At 38.3% G+C, this 20,390-nt stretch overlaps 1 protein-coding gene across 1 annotated transcript; it reads left to right on the forward strand.

The window, feature by feature from the left end:
• The first annotated feature begins 295 nt into the window (after positions 1-295).
• KCNJ8 (potassium inwardly rectifying channel subfamily J member 8) lies at positions 296-7,414 on the forward strand. The gene is made up of 3 exons (XM_025995121.2): positions 296-635; positions 1,467-1,908; positions 5,768-7,414. Exons 2-3 carry the CDS (start codon positions 1,535-1,537, stop codon positions 6,666-6,668), a joined length of 1,275 nt encoding a protein of 424 aa, XP_025850906.1. The 5' UTR covers positions 296-635; positions 1,467-1,534; the 3' UTR covers positions 6,669-7,414.
• The last annotated feature ends 12,976 nt before the right edge of the window (positions 7,415-20,390 follow it).

Genomic DNA, 20,390 nt, shown 5'->3' on the forward strand with positions numbered 1-20,390 from the left:
CCAGATTACAAAATAAGAATCAAAAAATAATAATAATAATAAATTCCCTTTACGTCAGTGAACTTGGCCTCGCAAGTGCTCTCCTCGGAGCCGGGGAGCCTTTTAAAGGCGCGGGGGGCAAGCTGGCGGCCGGGGGTCGCGGCTACTGGGGCAGAGCCGCCCCCCCGGGTCCCGCCCCCCGCGCCCTCCCTCTGCCCCTCCCTCGGGCCGGCTCCCCACCTCGGCGGGATGCGCCTCCCCCCGCCCCTCCCGCCTCCACCTCGCCGGCTCCCGCGGCCTCCGAGGTCTGGCGCGCGTCAAAGCCGGAACTGGGAGGCTGGTTTGTGGAGCATCACCCCCAAGGTCCTCTCCCCCCAGCCCCTCCTGCGCCCGGAGCCACGGCCGGGGGAGCAGAGCCGGGCAGGGGGAGGGGAAGATCCACACCCATCCCCCTTCCTCGAGCCCTCCCGCGTTCAGATTCAATTGCACCTTTTATTATTTTAGCTCTTCTCCCTAGGACGCGCGGCCCCCGGATCCGTGCCTGCGGCGTTCGCGGTCCCTGCACCCGCGCGCGGGGATGGGAGAGCGCGGGAGCCGCCCGCGGTCGGCCGGCGGGTGGAGGGAGGCGCAGCCGCCGCGCCCGCGGCCCGGAGTCTGTAAGTCCAGCGCTCCTCCCGGGGAGGGGGGAGGCTGTTCGCGTCCCCGCAAATGACTTAAAATGCCAAACACAGCAGAGGTTTACGGTGTTGGATGCGCTTTTCGGGGCACGCTCTCTTCACTCTCTGCAGCCCGCGGGCGGCCGTCCGGGTTTTTCCTGCAGCTTCTACGTTTGGTCCCTTCGCTGTAAAGTTTTCCATTTATGTTATGAATTCCGATGGGATTTTTTTTTTCTTTTTTAAATGCAATCCGAACTTCTTTAAAACCTTAGATACTTCCTCATTTTCAAGTTACGTAGCACACCGCTCATTATTATTCTGTCAAATGGCACTAAACACGTTATTTATACTGCGCAAGAGGCCACGGCCTTTTCCTTGCCTCCTTCTAAAAATAACGGAGGAAGAATTTCCTCTCTCTACTTTTAATACTGCTATAACGTCGAGGTAACAACTGGATCGTGATGCCCAGCTGGCTTTCACTTTCATCATAGACGCCGCGTGTTTGTATCCTTGCCCTGATCTACAGACGCGGCTAATCTCAGAATTATCGTTGAGCCCTCTGTTTGCAGGAAGCCTCCCGGTTTTGTCTAAGGCTGTGCCCATATGTGTTGAGAACGATAAGGAAAATTGAAACAGTTCCGATCCAGACCAAATAATTTCTCCGCGGTCCCAGAACTCAAGCACAAAACTAGATTCGTGTTGGGATCACTAAAAGCACACCTTAGCTTTGCATGGCACCTGGGACCTATAGACATGTCCCCGAATGCAAGAAGTGGAGAGGGGAGGACGTGGGGGAGGAGAAAGTTGTAAAACGTCGTTTCCCTTGTGCAGGAGGACGCCCCGAGGGAAGGAGAGGCAGGTCAGAGACAGGTGAATAGGCTGGCTATGGTGACAGGACGATGTTGGCCAGAAAGAGCATCATCCCCGAGGAGTATGTGCTGGCGCGCATCGCGGCGGAGAACCTGCGCAAGCCGCGCGTCCGGGACCGCCTCCCCAAAGCCCGCTTCATCGCCAAGAGCGGGGCATGCAACCTGGCGCACAAGAACATCCGTGAGCAAGGACGATTCCTGCAGGACATCTTCACCACCTTGGTGGACCTGAAGTGGCGCCACACGCTGGTCATCTTTACCATGTCGTTCCTCTGCAGCTGGCTGCTCTTCGCCATCATGTGGTGGCTGGTGGCCTTTGCCCACGGGGACATCTACGCCTACATGGAGAAAAGTGGAATGGAGAAGAGTGGTTTGGAGTCCACGGTTTGTGTGACTAATGTCAGGTAAGAATGCAGTGGGATGAGGCAGGGATTGACAACAGTATAGAGAAAAGAATTAAACTGCCTTTCTCTCCTATCACGGTTAATTTGTTGAAAGTGAAATAAAGCATTTGCTTTAGTGCCTTCAGGCACAAAGGAGTGGGAAAACCCCTAATCTAACGCATTAAGAATCTTTTTAAATGCAGCCTTATGGATGAGGAGACTCTGAAAACGCCAGCTTTGATCCCTCCGGTTAGGTTTAAAAATACTGTATTGGTTATTTAAAGAATGGTTGTGGTTCAAAGGAGTCCACAGAGTGCCTTACTCAGAAAAAGCACACATTCAGTTTTCAGTATGAAAAAGCTGATGTCCGTCGTTCCCCCATCCTCAAGGAAATATCTCTTGATCGACAAAAAATACTGTGCAAATGCTAGTAATATTTTTCCCTGACTTCTCCTACTCATGACATTTTCAGAAATTGTAAGGGAAATGGGAAAACACTGGTGGAGAGGTATCCGAGATTTAAGATCCACTAAAAAATGAAATAAGTAGATATAAGTAAGCCCTTCTTTATCAAGATTATCTTAAATATCTGGCTGCTTGCATTGGATTCCAAAATTAAAAGTTATATTGAGACGCAGAACTAGAAAAAAGTAGTTTTTAATGGAAATTGTGCCAAGTTTTGCCTGGAAGAGATTATAGAGAATTGACTAAATGTTGGAGTTTTCTTTACAAGCTTTAATAGAATAGGGACAAGATAATCCTCAGGTAGCCTAATGTTGGCTCTTTCTCTTAGATTGTGTTTCAAAAGTAAGTAAAATGAATTTGATTTCAGCAATTCTCCTCATATTTTCACATGGCCTAAGAACACTTGGGATGATCTGTCTTTTGTTTTGTTGGAAGACAGAAAGAAATCATTTATATCAATTGCAAAAATATTCACTCTGAAGCGAAACAATGGTAATAATACTGGAAACTTTGCCAAGACATTTTCTGAGTAATATTCCAAATCTACATAGTATACAAAGCAAAACAACTTGAACAAGCACCAATCTGCCAGGCAACTGTAAAGAATGAGATCTTTATTGACCCTGAAATCTTCTGAAATTAGCATACCACTGCAAGAAGCAGAAGCCCAGCCCGTGACCTTGTCCGTCCTGCACATTTCCTAAGTGACAGCAGTGCCAACATATCAGGGAGGGATGTAGCATTTGTGTGCAGAAATCACACGTCACTGATTTCAGCTTGGATTTTGAGGAGAGAAAAATATATTGGATTGATCCTTTGTCAACAAGTAGATATTATTTTCTTGTCTTGAACTTTTCATAGACTTTTGTCACAAAGAAAATAAAGATGAAAAATGTGGGTGATCACCAGCATAGCAGATCCAAAGGAAACAATTAAAACACTGTAACAGGCATCTGTAGGGTCAAATATCATTATTTGTAATATTTCTCTTTAAGAAATTTACGGGCATGGATGTTGGTAAGTCACTTTCATATCGAGATAAATTTTTAATAAACATGCAGTAGACAGTCATAAAAAGAGATAAACAAGAATGATAAGCTCGAAAACAAATGATGGATTTTAATTATAAGACAAGTATATTGGCTTTTCCTGTGAAAAAGAAGTCACAAGGCAGTTTGTTAAAGATGTATCATCAAAAGTGACATCCTTTCAATGCTTTTTTTTTTTGAAAGAATTTACGGAGTGCACTGGTTGTTCAAAGCTGTTTTAGTGCTAGCTCTTATTTTCCACCAAGATGTGTTCCGAAGCAGGTTCATTCCCCCGATGCTGGTGGGAACAATCAGTTTATTGTGAGAAATGGTGTCGCAAATACAATGAGACAGAGCTGATTTTATCAGAATGACAATTTTTAATTGCACTTCTTACCTAAAAAAAAAAAGTTACTTGACATATTTTAAGGTTAAAATCCTACTAATTATATTTCAATGTTATGGTACTATTTATAGTTTAATCTCAGCATGCAGCTTACTCATAACCAGCTGTACATAATACAATCTTTTTCACCAAAAATATAGAAACAGTAAATCTCTATTCTCTCTCAAAGGGGATATAAAAGATGCCTAATAATGTTCTCATTCTTTATATTTCCTTTCAGAAGTTCAGTGTCCCAGCATTTCATTGAAATTAAAAACAACTTATTGTGATGGTTACTCACCAATATGTCCAAATAAATTTTACCATTCTCATTTTAGAGTGGCTTACTTTCCCTTTCATGTGGATGACTTTCCAACATGAGTCAGAAAATAAACCAGCATTTTTCTTCTTATTCAGCCTAACTCCCTCTGTAGCAGAACAAATGAACAACTGCACACTTTCATCTTTTAAGGGTGTTTAGCATGATAGGTATCCATAAAAGGCTGGGTCTTGCACTATATAATGTTTAGAATTAAAATTGTTCATAAAATAAACAATATGTAAAATATGACACATGACTAATCCCTCAATTGGTTAAAGCGAGACATTTGGGGATATTCATCGTCAGGCTGCCCCATGAAGTATATAGATGTTATTAGAAAGCAGCGTTGGGTCCAAGCCTTTCCTCTGGGGTCCATGCTTATTCTTCGCTGAGTTTTTGGATCATACGACATCTGTGTAGCTAGTGCAAAAAGCAATTATTGTGGTTTTCCATGAATCTTTTTGGCAACAAAAGGGCTTAAAAAATAAATTTTTCACATTCCACTTAAAGGCTAATCAAAAGAATTATTTCTGCTTCCCCCTCACTGTGTTGCACAAAAGGACATAGATAGGTAACACAGATAGCCTGTATGTAGTTAACTTTCTGTAAAATTAAAGAAGTTTGAAATTGGCACTGGGGGCAAACACAGAACTAACCCTGTTTTTGTTAAGAAGTCACAGCAGTATAGGATATGTAGTTAAGTGAATACATTAATCTTAAGAATAACCAAATGTTGTGCATCTTAAGCAAAAGGATAAATCAGACTTACCTGAGAGCTTTTCCAGGTAAGTCTTACCTGGGTCGACCTTGGACCTACCAAATCAGTGTTTGCATTGAAATATGGAAGAGATGTGCAATTTGAAAAAGCTTCCCAAGAAAATACTGACACTTATTCTCTTTCCCTTTCCCTCTTTCAGAGCACCAAGCCAGAACTGAGAAGATTCAAGTTCTCATTAATTATTTGATCTTGAGACAGTCACTTACTGGTCTCTGCCTCAATTTTTTCCTTTAATATCCCAAGTTATTCTCGAGAATTCTAGAACAAAATGATACAAGAAAACAAAAGTTTTCTTTCCAAATGGCAAAACATTCTTTTTTTATGAAAAATACTAGTACTTTTACATGGTGTGTTTTATACCACCTTTTAGCACTATGCTTTCTTTGTATAAGATACACAATAAGTGTTAGCCAATGAATATGACTTTCAGGGTTGTAAATAATAAAAAGTTCACTTATTATTCAGGACCTTCCCATATGACTCCAGTCACTTACACTCAGATATGCAATGAATAATAAGTATCTACCTGGTAGGAAGTTTCACCAAGTAAACTATGCCTTTGGGAAAGTATTTCACAAAATATGCCTGTAAATACAAGTATGGGTTTATTATTTTAACTTATTATTTTAATGCTTTCCTATAAGTAGTCCATCGTTACATGACATAGAAAACAATAGAACCGTATCCCAGAAGTCTGGAAGTAGACGCATTCCAATGAGAGAGAGATAGAGAGAGAAAGTGCTTGTGTTTAGAATCAGACATTTGACAAGTTAAGTGGCCAAGTCTCTCCAAAAGCATTTAATAGCCTTTGGAGGGAGAAAATGGAAAATTCAGCTTGGCATGTTATTTCATTGTTCAAAATTTGATCTGATGGCACTATTTTTTGATGTCCTTCCTTGCAGATCGTTCACCTCTGCTTTTCTCTTCTCCATCGAAGTTCAAGTGACCATCGGATTTGGAGGGAGAATGATGACAGAGGAATGTCCTCTGGCCATCACAGTTTTGATTCTCCAGAACATTGTGGGTTTGATAATCAATGCAGTCATGTTGGGCTGCATTTTCATGAAAACAGCTCAGGCTCACAGAAGGGCAGAGACCTTGATTTTCAGCCGCCATGCTGTGATTGCTGTCCGAAATGGCAAACTGTGCTTCATGTTCCGTGTGGGGGACCTAAGGAAGAGCATGATCATCAGTGCCTCAGTGCGCATCCAGGTGGTCAAGAAGACAACTACCCCCGAAGGGGAGGTGGTGCCCATTCACCAGCTGGACATTCCTGTTGATAACCCAATTGAGAGTAACAACATTTTTCTGGTGGCCCCTCTGATCATCTGCCATGTGATTGACAAGCGCAGCCCCTTGTACGACATCTCAGCAACTGACCTCGCCAACCAAGACCTAGAGGTCATAGTGATTCTGGAAGGAGTGGTCGAAACTACCGGCATCACCACACAAGCGAGAACCTCCTATATCGCTGAAGAGATCCAATGGGGCCATCGCTTTGTGTCTATTGTAACTGAGGAGGAAGGAGTGTATTCTGTGGATTACTCTAAATTTGGCAACACTGTGAAAGTGGCTGCTCCCAGGTGCAGTGCCCGAGAGCTGGATGAGAAGCCTTCCATCCTGATTCAGACCCTCCAGAAGAGTGAGCTGTCCCATCAAAATTCTCTGAGGAAGCGCAATTCCATGAGGAGAAACAATTCTATGAGGAGAAACAACTCCATCCGAAGGAACAACTCATCCCTCATGGTGCCAAAGGTGCAATTTATGACTCCAGAAGGAAATCAGAACACATCAGAATCATGACAGCAAGACAAACCTGGTGGTTTATGCAAAGCACTGCCAGACTGTACTAGAGCGGGAACACAGTAATTTATCCTTCTATCACCAGATGCTCATATTCAAGCAACAGCACTTTCTGTGTCAATAAACAGTAACACACAACATGGAGGATTCATGGCTGACACTTGTTTCATACGTGCAGTATTTGCAGTGATAGGCTTCTATTGTGTATAGGAAATAGTATGCTCTTGTTTCTCTCAATTTGAAACCCAAGGATTACAGTAATAGGAATAGACCTTGAGTACAAAAGCTGGCCAAGGAATGACTCTGTGTGAAATGCTTAGTGGTTGAAACCACAGATCTCTCTGTTTCCATTGGTCCCTCTAGGAATGCAGGTAGGATGAGGGGGAACCCTAAAAGTGTGCTGTTAACACCTTTTGTATCAGCCAGTATGTAGCCCTCTCTTTTTTTCCAGATACTACATCTGGTAAGAAGCCCAAGGTAAAAACTGCTTATCTCTGGCTGCTTCTAAACAGATTGTGTTCAGTCACTTACTTCTTCACAGTGACCTTTGCAGGTTTCCTCGTCCTCCTAATGGCAGCCTGTTGGCGGAACTGGGCAAAGAGCTTTGGAGAAAGGCTAAGAACATTCCTGTCTCACTTAGGACTGGATTCCCAAAAATGACAATTATTTCCTTTGGCTTCTCACTTCTTAAAAGCCCCTACAGGGAAATACTGTATTGAGTATTTTATTAAAATATTTTCTTCGTACTCACTGTAGTTTTGTGATTTCTCTTTCACGAAATCATCCCTATTCAAAGCTCAAGAAAAGAAAAAAAAAATTTTAGAGGCATGTGAAAGAGATATACAGTGATAACACCTCTCAGACATTCCTGTCCTTGAAATTGGTTATTCCAAGGAAACTACATTTTTTTCATTTTGATTGTATTTCCTTCCAAGATTTGAAATGTTTTCCTAGCTCTTCTATCTGAGCCTGATGTAGCATGGAAATCACATAACCGTTTTTCTTTAAATCTCCAACCTCCTATCTTAAAGCTATATGCTCTTCCCGAATTCAGGCCTGGCATATATAGCTTTAGCATGATAGCACTTGCTAAAGTGAGATTTTTCTATCAAAACTTGATTTAATCATCCTTAGCTCTTCTTTCTTCAAAGAAGGGATGACGCAAAAAGAAGCACTAAGTTGAGAGACTGGGTTTATTCTTCTGTTTCACATAGTTGAACATCAGAAAACTGAGCTCTTATATGGCCTTTTACACAGGTTTGGGGGGTTGTATTCATTTTAGTTCATTTATGAACATTTGAAATAGGCAGGTAATCATTAATATATTCAAATCTTATCTTAAACAAATGACTCACGATTCTAACCAGATGAATGGAAATTGTTTCTTGGGTTACTAAGTTAATCATTTCTGAACAGTTCTAACCACTCCTTTGAACTCCAGACTCATGTATCAAGCAGGTACTTGAAGCTCCACCTAGATACCCAATATGCATTTAAAACCTGCCTAAAACCAAATACTCCATTTCCACTAACAAAACCTACCCTCTACCCCCCATCTTTCTTCCAATCAAGCCAAAACCTTGGAGTCATACTTGACACCTCTCTTCTATATCTCACATGCCATCTATCCACAAAAATCTATTAGGTCTGCTGTCAAACTATATCCAGAGTATGACCAATTCTCTCTACCTCTACCACTTCCCCAGAGTCCAAGCTGGGTACTCATTACCCAGTGTGTATGGATGTACCTACACCAATTTTCAGAATATTACAACATTTTTTTAATAGGATGCAAAAAAAATCTATCTTCAATAAGACTTAGCTCAACAGAGGCTTCAGGGAGGGATATCAGACTTCCTAGCAGTTCTGACACAGATGCAGGTCCCCCACTCTCACTCCAGGACAGCTGAGCAGAGCCAGAAGGCAGCTTCCACTCCAACAATAAGGATATGTATAATGCCTGCCTGCTGCCCACTGACAAGTCAATGTCAATGGGATGGACAGAGGCTGCAGGGCAGGTAATGCTGGGGCATGATCAGTGGGATTAAAATACAGGATTTCCGAGTCTGATACAGAATGCCCTTGCACCCAGGGGCAAATCTAGATATGAAGCATGACCAAGTCCCTCAGCCCCCTTCCGGCTGCAACTGAATGCTAGGCACCAACAACCTAATGACCATCAAGTCAATGAGGAAGTCAATGCATTTGATGGAGCCGCCTATGTCAAGTCATGGCTCAGGCAGGGACATCATTTAGCTGGTGTCAGCCACATTGAAGAGAAGATCACATCAATCATTCCTTAAAATACAAATGTTTTAGAGTATTACGATGATTTGAAAATCTATTTTTGCTAAAATACATTTCGCTGGCCAAAAATTTTCAGGAACCTTTTAATTTAGTTTTAGGAAACAAAACTGTGTGTGTTATTTTGATTTATGTATTGAATTTAAGTATTATATTAAATATTTAGAGTCTGCTTGCACCCTAGTCTTCATACATGCAATACTCTTTTTTTAAGATTCTATTTATTTATTTGAGAGAGAGAGTATGAAGCAGGGGTGGGGAGCAGAGAGAGAACCAGACTTCCAGCTGAGCAGGGATCCAGATGAGGGGCTTGATTCCCCAGGACCCTGAGATCATGACCTGAGCTGAAGGCTGATTCTTTTTTTTTTTCTTTTATTTATTCATGATAGTCACACAGAGAGAGAGAGAGAGGCAGAGACACAGGCAGAGGGAGAAGCAGGCTCCATGCACCGGGAGCCCGACGTGGGACTTGATCCGGGGTCCCCAGGATTGCGCCCTGGGCCAAAGGCAGGCGCCAAACCGCTGCGCCACCCAGGGATCCCTGAAGGCTGATTCTTAACCAACTAAGCCACCCCGGTACCCTGACAATATTCTTTTAAATAATGCTACATCACACTTTCACTTAACACCCTCCTATGGTTTTCTGTTTTTCTAAAAATAAGCACCACAATCTTTCCCATGGTTCATAAGCCACTATATTTCATTATTATCACTTGTGTCCTCAACCATTTCCACTTTATACCACACAGGCTTTGTTGCTCTTTGGAAAGGAGCCATACATACTTTCATATCATGGGTTTGCTTCTACATGGAACATTTTCCCCAAAAAGCCTCCTGGGTCTCTGCTATCATTATTTAGTGACTAGAGTACCATCACATGAGACAATATAGTATTATGGTTGAGGAAACAGACTCTGCAGCCAAAGTCTCTTGGTTTAAACTCCAATACTTATTATCTGTGAGGTCTTGACAAATTAATTTCCTTTGCCTCACTTTCCCCATGCATAAAATCAGAATGATTATAGTATCTACTTCCTAAGTTGTTATAAGGAGTAAGTGAATTAACACTATGAAAGGCTTAAAAGAGTTTAATTCATTTGCCCAGAACAAAAGCTTGAAATGAAATACTGTCTTGAAATTAATTACATTCTTAATAGGGTGCATGGGTAACTCAGTCAGTTAAGTGTCTGCCTTCAGCTCAGGTCATGATCCCAGAGTCCTGGGATTGAGCCCCATGTCTGGCTCCCTGCTCAGTGGGGAGTCTCCGTCTCCCCACTCGCACTCTCCCTCTCAAATAAATAAATAAGTAATTTTAAAAGATTACATTCTTAGCAAACGACTAATTCAATGCATTACATTTCTTCTGTAGGACAGAGACAAAATTAAATGCAATTTAATTTTTTGCAATGTAAATCTGATCTCTTAAATCTACAGCAGAGACCTTACATTTCCCCACTCCCAGTGACTTTTCCTGATTCTTCGATACCTGCCACTCGCATATTATCAAATACCATAACGTGCAAAATACTATAATGTGTAAAAGGAAACATTTTACATACAGAAGATATTTCTGGTTTTACATGTCTATCATTTATTTATTCATTCAGTAATATATAGTGAATGTCTGGTATTTACCATCTGGCAAAAATAACTAGATGTGTTTCTTTTTTTTTTTAGAAGAACCAAAAATTTATAGACAAGGTAGGTGCTGATTCTGCTCTAAAGTAATCTGAGACGGAAAGTATGAGGAAAGAAACACTGACTGATGTACCAGAATTACAGAATAGACACGTCGATCTCAAAATCAAAAATTAAGACCTACGACGCCTAGTTACTGAGCAGGCAAGGGAAGACAATGGAAGATCCAGATCTGTTGCACAGATAGCTTTGCTGAGAGTGAGGGAAGAAACTAGAACACTGTTCATCCTTAAAAATTATTTTTCCCCGTTTTACCTTATCCCAATATCACAGTTTTCTTCTACAATTCCTCATCATTTGTCACTTGGCTCAAGACTTTTTGTGAGTAAAAATCCTGTTTCCCAGACCACAGACATTTCTAAATACCCTGGCCAAGTGTTTTGGCACATAAGTATCTCAGAACCAGCAGTGACTTAAAGAAATGACCTCAGTTCCCAAAATCTAACTCCCAGAGAAGTTGTTAGCCATGTAGTCAAATGGGGGAGTATTCTTTCCCCTCCATTGATAGGAATCATTTTTGTTGTTATTGTTTAATAATTTGGCATTTAAGGAGCAAGAAGTTTCCTCTTTGAAAATGATTTAATTATAGATAAAGAAGAAAGAATGAAAAGATATCTACATCTCTTGGGGTTCCCACTCCCAGCTTTTGTCATTTTCAGGATGTTGAAGGTAGAGGCAGAACTGAAATTAGTGTCTCTGAGGACCAGTGCATTAAAATAACCATAACAAATCCTACAGGCTGTTTAAGAGGAAACCCAAGGGCCATGCTCTTCCCATGATCTTTATGCACAATTCTCATCAATGGTGATGGGAATTTCCCCACAGACCTAGGAAGGAAGTGACTCTAATTACACCCCTTGATAACTTGCTGCACTATTCACGTTTAAGTTCATGAAAATCTTAATCAGTCTTTAATTTCAGATCAAAATATCACATTAGAGCCTAATTTCATGCCAGATCATTCACATCTTCATTAGTACTCTTTTTTTTATTGTTGTCCGAGTTCTCATGAAGATTTTCTTGGCAGTATTGTATGACACCCTTCCCCTGACTCTAATACTCTCTGGGGTCATTTAAATGAAACTATTACTTTGCACAATGTTTACTTTAATCACTTGAGAAAACAAAAATATTAAGGCTGGATCTCTCCGTACTATGGGATTACTTTGGTTTGTATTGAATAAATATTGAAACAGTGGAGGATAAAATAGTTATCTGTAAAAGCGAAGTTAAAATAGATTTTTTTTGAAAAAGGGGCTTCAATTATTTATCACGGACTCTTGAAAAAAAGCCCACATTCTTTAAGCATGATATTCAAGGCTCTCTGTGGTCTGATTCCAACACATGTTTCCAGCCTCATCTCCCAGCCTTCCTCCTCAATCCTGCCCCTGCCCTCTGTCCTCAACACCTTAGATTGCTTCAAGTTTACTGAATGCTTCATTCAGTCTCCCACACAAACTGCAAATCTCTGAGGTAGAAATTTGTGCTTTTTCTGTCTACCAAAACTATAGCTTTTACAAAGCCTTTTCAAATCTTCCATCTACTTCACTTGTTCCATTCCATCATGTGTACCTCTGTATATTCATTATTTCATAATAATTGGTATTATATAATGTTTTGATATCATATTCACCTCTCCTCATTAGATTAAAAGTCTGTTTTTCCCAAACTACTTACCACAGTCCTTTCTTTCACAGTAACAGAGTTGTTCAACTGTGATACTACCTTCTCCAGACTGTTACAGTTAGTTGTGGCCACGTGCTTAATCTAGGATCAACAGCCCATGGACAGAAACCAAATGGACCTCTTTCTGTTCTTGATTTTTAAAATCCTGAGCTTATATTTCTCCATCTTCATTTTTCTTCCCATGGGCAGGCACATATGTGGTAGACCCCAGCCTTCACCAGGCTAATAATGACAAAACCGAAGAAGCAAAAATATGGAAAAAGTTTGTGACACTAAATGATTTTGTGGAATAGAATCACACTAGCCTGGACTATCTACCCCTACATGGTTACATGAGAAAGAAAGAAATACAAATTTTATTTTAGTGGTTTTTTTCTTTTTAGTTTTTCAAAATTTGTTTGTATATTTTGTTACTATACTCAAGCTTAGTCTTTATCCTAAACAATACATGCAAAATTATATCAAATGGACTTGCAATCCACAGAATGGCAGAAAATATTTGCCATCCTCATATGCTACAAAAAACTCATAAATAATTTACATAAAACTCTTATAAATCAATAAGAAAAATACACACAGCCAAATACAGATAATTGGAAAACAAAATGAAAAAGCCTATTACAAAAGAAAGAATCCAAAATTCCTATATATATATATAGTATAATATATACTATATATATATATATATATATATATATATATAGTATCCAACAATGCAAATGATAACCACAATGCAATACCATTTCATACCACCAGAACGATTAATCTGAAAAAGATAAAAGTAAGTGTTAGAGACAAAAATGGTCATAATACAATGACAAAGGGGTCAAAACATCAAGAAGATATAACAATTATAAAAATGCATGTGCTTATCATTGTTTATATAAGTTTAAGATATATAAAATAATATTAATATATAATATATAAAGCAGGAGCACCTGAGTAGCTCAGTGGGTTGAGCGTCTGCCTTCGGCTCAGGTCATGATCCCAGGGTCCCAGGATCAAGCCCCACATCAGGCTCCCTGCTCAAAGGATAGTTTGCTTCTCTCTCTCCTCCCTACTCATGCTCTCTGTCACTATCTCTGTCTCTCTCTCTCAAATAAATAAAATACATAACAACAACTAACAAGAGCTAAAAGGAGAAATACACAATAATGCAATAATAGTTAGAAACTTTTTAAAAAAGATTTATTTATTTGAGAGAGAGAGAGAGTTGGGGGGGGGGACACTGGGAAAGGGAGAGAAAGAATCCCAAGCAGGCTCCATGCTCAGTGCATAGCCCTACACAGGGCTTGATCCCATGACCCTGATATCATGACCTGGGCCAAAATCAAAAGTCAAACATTTAACTGACTGAACTACCCAGGAGCCCCAATAGTTGGAAATTTTAATAGCCCACTCTCAACAATGGATAGATCATCCAGGAAGAGAACTAATAAGGAAACAGCAGATTTGGACACAATGACCTAAGACATATACAGAACATTCAGTTCAACCACAGGAGAATACACATTCTTCTCAAGCATACATCAAAAATTTTCTAGAATAGGCTGTATAACAGGCCCCAAAAACAAGTCTTAGCAAATTTAAGAAGATTAAAATTATATCAACTACCTTTTCTGTTCACAGTAGCATGAAAATAGAAATAACAAGAGGATCACTGGAAAATTCACACACACATGGAAATTAAACAACATTCCCCTAAACAACCAATGGATCAAATAAGAAACTAAATAAGAAATTAAAATTTCTTAGGACACCTGGGTGGCTCAGCAGTCGAATGTCTCTCATGGGATCCAGGATCGAGTCTTGCATCAGGTTCCCCTCTGCCTGTGTCTCTGCCTCTGTGTGTGTGTGTGTCTCTCATGAATAAATAAATCTTAAAAAAATAAATAAATAAAAATTTCTTAAGACAAATGAAAATGGAAACACATAGACCAGAGATTATGGGATACAACAAAAGCGGTTATAAGAAAGAAGTTCATAGCAATAAACAACTACATTAAGAAGCAAGAAAATCCCAAATAAACAACTTAACTATACCCCTTACAGAACTAGGAAAAGAACAAATTGAGCCCAAAGTAAGCAGAAGAAAAAAAATAATAAAAACTAGAGGTGAAATAAATAAAAATGGAGAGTAGAAAAGCAATAGAAAAGATTAATCAAACTAAGAGTTGGTTCTTTGAAATGATGAACAAAATTGACAAACCCATAGTCAGACTAACCAGGAAAAAAGAGAAAGAACAGAAATTATAAATTTAAAAAAGACATTACAACTAATACTACAGAAATTCTAAGGATCAGAAGAAGCCACTATGAACAATTATATGCCAACAAATTGAAGAACCTGGAAGTAATAGGAAAAGTCTTAGAAATATACCATTTATTAAGACTAAATTGAGAAGTAATAAAGAATATGAATACAAATTGCTAGTAAAGAGATCGAATCAAGAATCAAAAATCTCTCAACAAAAAAAGCCAGGACCAAATGGTTTCACTGAATTTTAGCAAATACTAAAAAAATTAACATCACCCCTTCTCAAACTTTTCCAGAGAATTAAAGAGGAGTGAACACTCTCAAATTCATTTTCCAAGGCCAGAATTATCCTGATACTAAAAGCAGAAAAGGACATTACTAGAAGAGACAACCACAGGCCAATATCCTTTCTAAAGTTATCAATAAAATATAAGCAAACTGAATTCAGCAGCACATTATAAAGATCATTCACCATGATAAAGTAGGACTTTTCCACTGGAATGCAAGAATGGTTCAACATACACAAATCAATCAATATGATATGTCAAATTAATAGAATGAAAGAAAAGAATCATATGACCATCTCAATAAACAGAGAAAAAGCATTTGAAAAAAATCAACATCCATTCATGATAAAAACTCAACAAATTAGGCATATAAGGAATATATCTCAACATAATAAAGGCCATATGTGACAAGCCCAAAGCTAACACCATACTCAACAGTGAAAAAATGAAAGCTTTTCTTCTAAGATCAGGGACAAGATGAGGGTACCCAGTCTTACCATTCCTACTCAACATAGTACTGGATTGACCTAGGTCAATCAGGCAAGAAAAAGAAATAAAATGGATCAAAATTGGAAAAGAAGTAAAATTGTCACTATTAGAAGGGGAAATGATTCTATATAGAAAATCTTAAAATATTTTTACATATAAGTAAAATCTTTATATATAAAAAATTTTAAATCTCAACCCAAAAAAACCCTGTTAGATGTAGCCATGAATTCAGTAAAGTTGTAGGATTCAAAATTAACATACAAAAATTAGTGGCATTTCTATACACTAACAACAAAATTTCTGAAAAAGAAATAAAGAACTTGAATCAATTTACAATAGCATCAGAAACAATAAAATAGGGATCCCTGGGTGGCTCAGTGGTTTGGCACCTGCCTTCAGCCCAGGGCATGATCCTGGAGTTCTGGGATCAAGTCCCACATTGGGCCCCTCACATGGAGCTTGCTTCTCCCTCTGCCTGTCTCTGCCTTTCTCTCTCTCTCTCGAATAAATAAATAAAATCTTAAAAAAAAAGAAAAGAAACAAAATACTTAGGAACAAACTTAACTAAGGCAGTGAGAATTTATGCTGAAAACTACAAGATATTGATGAAAAAAATCAAAGAAGTACAAATAAAGGAAAAGATATCCTGTGTTCATGGATCAGAAGAATTAATATTGGGAGATCTGGTTTGCTTCTGCCTTTGGCTCAGAGCATGATCCCAGACTTCTGGGATCAAGTCCTGCATCAGGCTCCCTCTGGGGAGCCTGTTTCTCCCTCTGCCTGTGTCTCTGCCTTCTTCTTTTTGTGGTTCATGAATAAATAAATAACATCTTTTGAAAATATATTGTTCAAATGTCAATATTACAGAAAGTCATATACAGATTCAATGCATTCTGTATCAAGATTCCAATGGAATTTTTTACAGAAGTAGAAAAAAATGTCCTAAAATTACTATGGAACCACAAAAGATCCTGAATAGCCAAAGAAATCCTAAAAGAAAAAAAAAATAAAGAACAAAGCAGGAAGTATCAGACTTCCTGATTTCAAGCTATACTATAAAGTTATAGTCATCAAAACAGTATTATACTGGCCTAACAACAGACAAATAGAACAGAATCAAGAACCCAGAAGTAAACCCAATAATAAACTCAGTCAACTAATATTTGACAAGGACGCAAAAATCCTCCATGGAGAAAGGACAGTCTCTTTAATAAATGATTCTGATATGATTGGAGAGTCACATGAAAAAGAATGAAACTGGACTCATATCTTACATAACACACAAAAATTAATGCAAAATATGTTAAAGACTTGAATTTAAGACCTAAAATCATGAAACTCATAGAACATAGGAACAAAGTTCCTTGACGTGGGTTTTTGTAATGATTATTTTGGATATGACACATAAACCACAAGCAACAAAATAAAAAATAAGCAAGTAGGGCTACATCAAACTAAAAAGCCTTTGCACAGGAAAAGAAACTATCAACAAAGTGAGAAGACAACCTACAAAATATATGTAAATCGAATATCTGATAAAGGGTTATATTCAAAATATATGAAGAACCCATTTCAACTTAATTAAAAACAAACAAGTAAACCAATAAAAAATTGAACAAAAGACCTGAAGAGATGTTTCTCCAAAGAAGATATACAAAAAATCAACAGGTACATGAAAAGATGCTCAACGTCACTAGTCATTACAGAAATACAAATTAAAATCACAATGAAATACCTGTTAGAATGGCCATCATCAAAAAGACAAGAGATAACAAGTGCTGGAATAGACATAGAGCAAGGGAACCCTTGTGCACTGTCAGTAGGATTGTAAATTGGTACATTTATGGAAGACATAAGAAGGATCCTCAAATAGAACTACCATGTGATCCAGGAATTCCACTTCTGGAAATGTATCCATAGATGATGAAAATACTAACTCAAAAAGATCTCTGCACCTCTGTGTTCAGAGAGCATTATTTACAATAGCCAAGACATGGACAAAGCCTAAATGTCAATTGAGGAATGGATAAAGAAGTTGTGGTATATGTAGTCCATAGAACAGTATTCAGCCATAAGAAAGAAAATGCTACCATTTGTGACAACACAGATGGACCCTGAAGGCATTATGCTAAGTGAAAAAGTCAGAGAAAGATAGACACTGTATGTTCTTTTTATATATGGAATCTTAAAAAAAAAAAACCAAGACCAAAGACAAACAAATTTATAGAAAGAGATCAGACTTGTGCTTACCAGAGATGGGGATGGGGGGCAGAGGGAGGGGAAATTGAAGGAAGGTGGTCAAAAGGTACAAACTTCCAATTTTAGGATAAGTATTAGAGATGTCATGTATAACATAATGACTGTAGTTAATGCTGCTGTATGATATACAGGAAAGTTATTAAGAGAGTAAATCCTAGGAGTTCCCATCACAAAGAGAAATTTCTTCTTTTCATTGTATCTGTATGAAAAGATGTTTAGCTAAACCTATTGTGATAATTATGTCACAATATATGTAAATCAAACCATCATGCTATATGCCTTAAATGTAGACGATAATCTATGTCAATTATTTCTGGAAGAAGTATTTAAATGAGTGATATATGACATTCCAAAAATATTCTAATAGAATGGGGCTCAGGGCTGGAGAGTTTACAACTTGATGAACACATCCACTGCTGGGAGAGATGTATACCCCAACTCCACAGGGACAGAAGCTCCTGTATGCAGGATCCTTAGGTCCTCATCCTATGTATCCCTTCCCCTAGCTGCTTGTCTATACCCTTTGTCATATCCTTTATTATATAAAAACTAGTAAATATATATTAAAACAAAACACAAGTATTGAAGAAGATGAAGAATTTGAATATGCTATTAGTGGAAGGGTATTTTGTCATTAGCACCTTAAAGGACTGTTTGATAGGATCTTCAAAAACTAAATATGACAAACTATGATTCAGCAACTCCACTTTGGGTATAGACTTAAAAGGCTTCTGTAAGAATGTTTCTTGTATCATTATCAGAGCCCCAAATTGGAAACAACCCAAATGTTCATCTATAATAAGATGGATATATAAATTATAGTACAGTTATATTATAAAATTCTATAGCGCAATGAGAATAAATAATTTACAGTTACTCACATTGATAGCTATGTCATAAACGCACTGTTGAGCAAATCACAAGAGATAAAACAGCCAACACAACTCTGTGGTGTTTACAGGTCAGGATGTCATTTACCTTTGGAGGGCAAAAGATAGTGCCTGGAAGACAGCATAATGGGGCTTCTGGGTTGTTTTGTTTTTTGAACTGTGTGCTAATTATTTAGGTGTATTAATCTTGGGAAGTCATTCACTGAGTTGTACATAACTTGTGCATTTTTTAATACCCACAGTTTCAATCAATAAAATTTTTAAAAAATTTAAGCACTCAAAATTCATTAAAGAGAAAAGGAATGAAAGGTAAAACAAAAAAAAAATCTCTTAAAACTAATCAATATGGATAGAATTCTACTTTTCTCATTATGTGGTAAATGCACTGAATTTTTTTAGATTAATTGACTATCAAAAGACCCTATAGGGACACCTGGGTGGCTCAGCAGTTGAGCATCTGCCTTCGGCCACGGAGTGATGTGGATGTCCCGGGATTAAGTCCCACATTGGGTTCCCTGCATGGAGCCTGCTTCTCCCTCTGCCTGTGTCTCTGCCTCTCTCCCTGTGTCTCTCATGAATAAATAAATAAAATCTTAAAAAAAAAAAAAAAGCACTTATCTGAAGTGCCCTGGGCCTCAGTTGATTTGAGCGGCCACCTCTTGATTTCAGCTCTAGTCGTGATCTAATCGGGATCCATTGGATGGAGCCCCAGGCCAGGCTCCACAGGCAGGGAGTCTGTTTGAGATTTTTGACCTCGGCCCTTCCCCTCCACTTGTGCTGGCTCTCGCGCTCTCTCATTCTTTCTCAAAAAGATAAATAAATCTTAAAAAAAGAAAAACAACTTATCTTTATTAGTTTCACAATCTATTAGATTTATAGCTCATGCTGGAGCCTAAATACAATCATTCATTTAACTATTATTCATTAACTATTATTCAATCATTCATTAACTATTATTTATTTACCAACTACTCTGTGCCAGACACTGTATTAAATTGTGGGAAATGATAACCAAGTCATTCCAAGGTGCCTATAGTCTAACAGATTATGTTTATATTATTGCTATATTATTGTGTGCGTATATATATATATATATATACACACACACACACACATACTATACACATATTACATATATAATACATAGATTATATGTATACATAATATATAATTATATTTAACATATAGAATACATATGACAACATATGAGACTTATAATGTATATGTCTTATATGTTATATAGGGTATATAGTTACATATAGTATATATATATCATAGATACAATTATATATAATTACAATATATCAATTGTTTATTTTCTACAGCATAATTTTCATATAGGGTTATATTGAGGATTTAGAAAGAATCTGTGTTCAGCCCAGTTAACATCTGCAGTGAACCTTAAGCATATCATTATAATTACTATTATTTTGGCAGCAGCAGGAATAGCCCAGTGGTGTTCCCAGAGGAGTATTAACCAAAGGGCAGAAGAGAAAGAGAATCTCTAGCAGAAAAAGGAATAAGAAACCATGAAAAGGGAAGAACACAGGATTTATTCTAGATCATCCCCAAGGCTCCTAAAATCGCCACTGTGACTGCACAGGAAGACGATGAAGGTGTGCTCCATCTTCTACCAAAGACACTGGAAGTGGTTACTAGGCCATCAGCATCTAACATCCCTCTTCCTCCCCAAGTTGTGTATCTAATTTCACAAAAATACATATCTTAGACCTGAGCGTTTAAAGCCAAAGAAGGAAATAAAAAGAGAGTCTATCAGAACTCTTTTCATATTAATCTCCTTTGTATCAGAGGTAATAGGCAAATGCAGAGGTTACGTGGCTTAGGATTAGAG

The sequence above is a fragment of the Vulpes vulpes genome, chromosome 8, assembly GCF_048418805.1.
Source record: "Vulpes vulpes isolate BD-2025 chromosome 8, VulVul3, whole genome shotgun sequence".
NCBI lineage: Eukaryota > Metazoa > Chordata > Mammalia > Carnivora > Canidae > Vulpes > Vulpes vulpes.

What these genes read in the sequence shown, in the direction of transcription:
- KCNJ8 (XM_025995121.2), top strand. Translation starts at nt 1,535, where the DNA reads ATGTTGGCCAGAAAGAGCATCATCCCCGAGGAGTATGTGCTGGCGCGC. An exon ending in GTTTGTGTGACTAATGTCAG is followed by an intron (nt 1,909 to 5,767) that starts GTAAGAATGCAG and finishes CCTTCCTTGCAG; the next exon opens with ATCGTTCACCTCTGCTTTTC.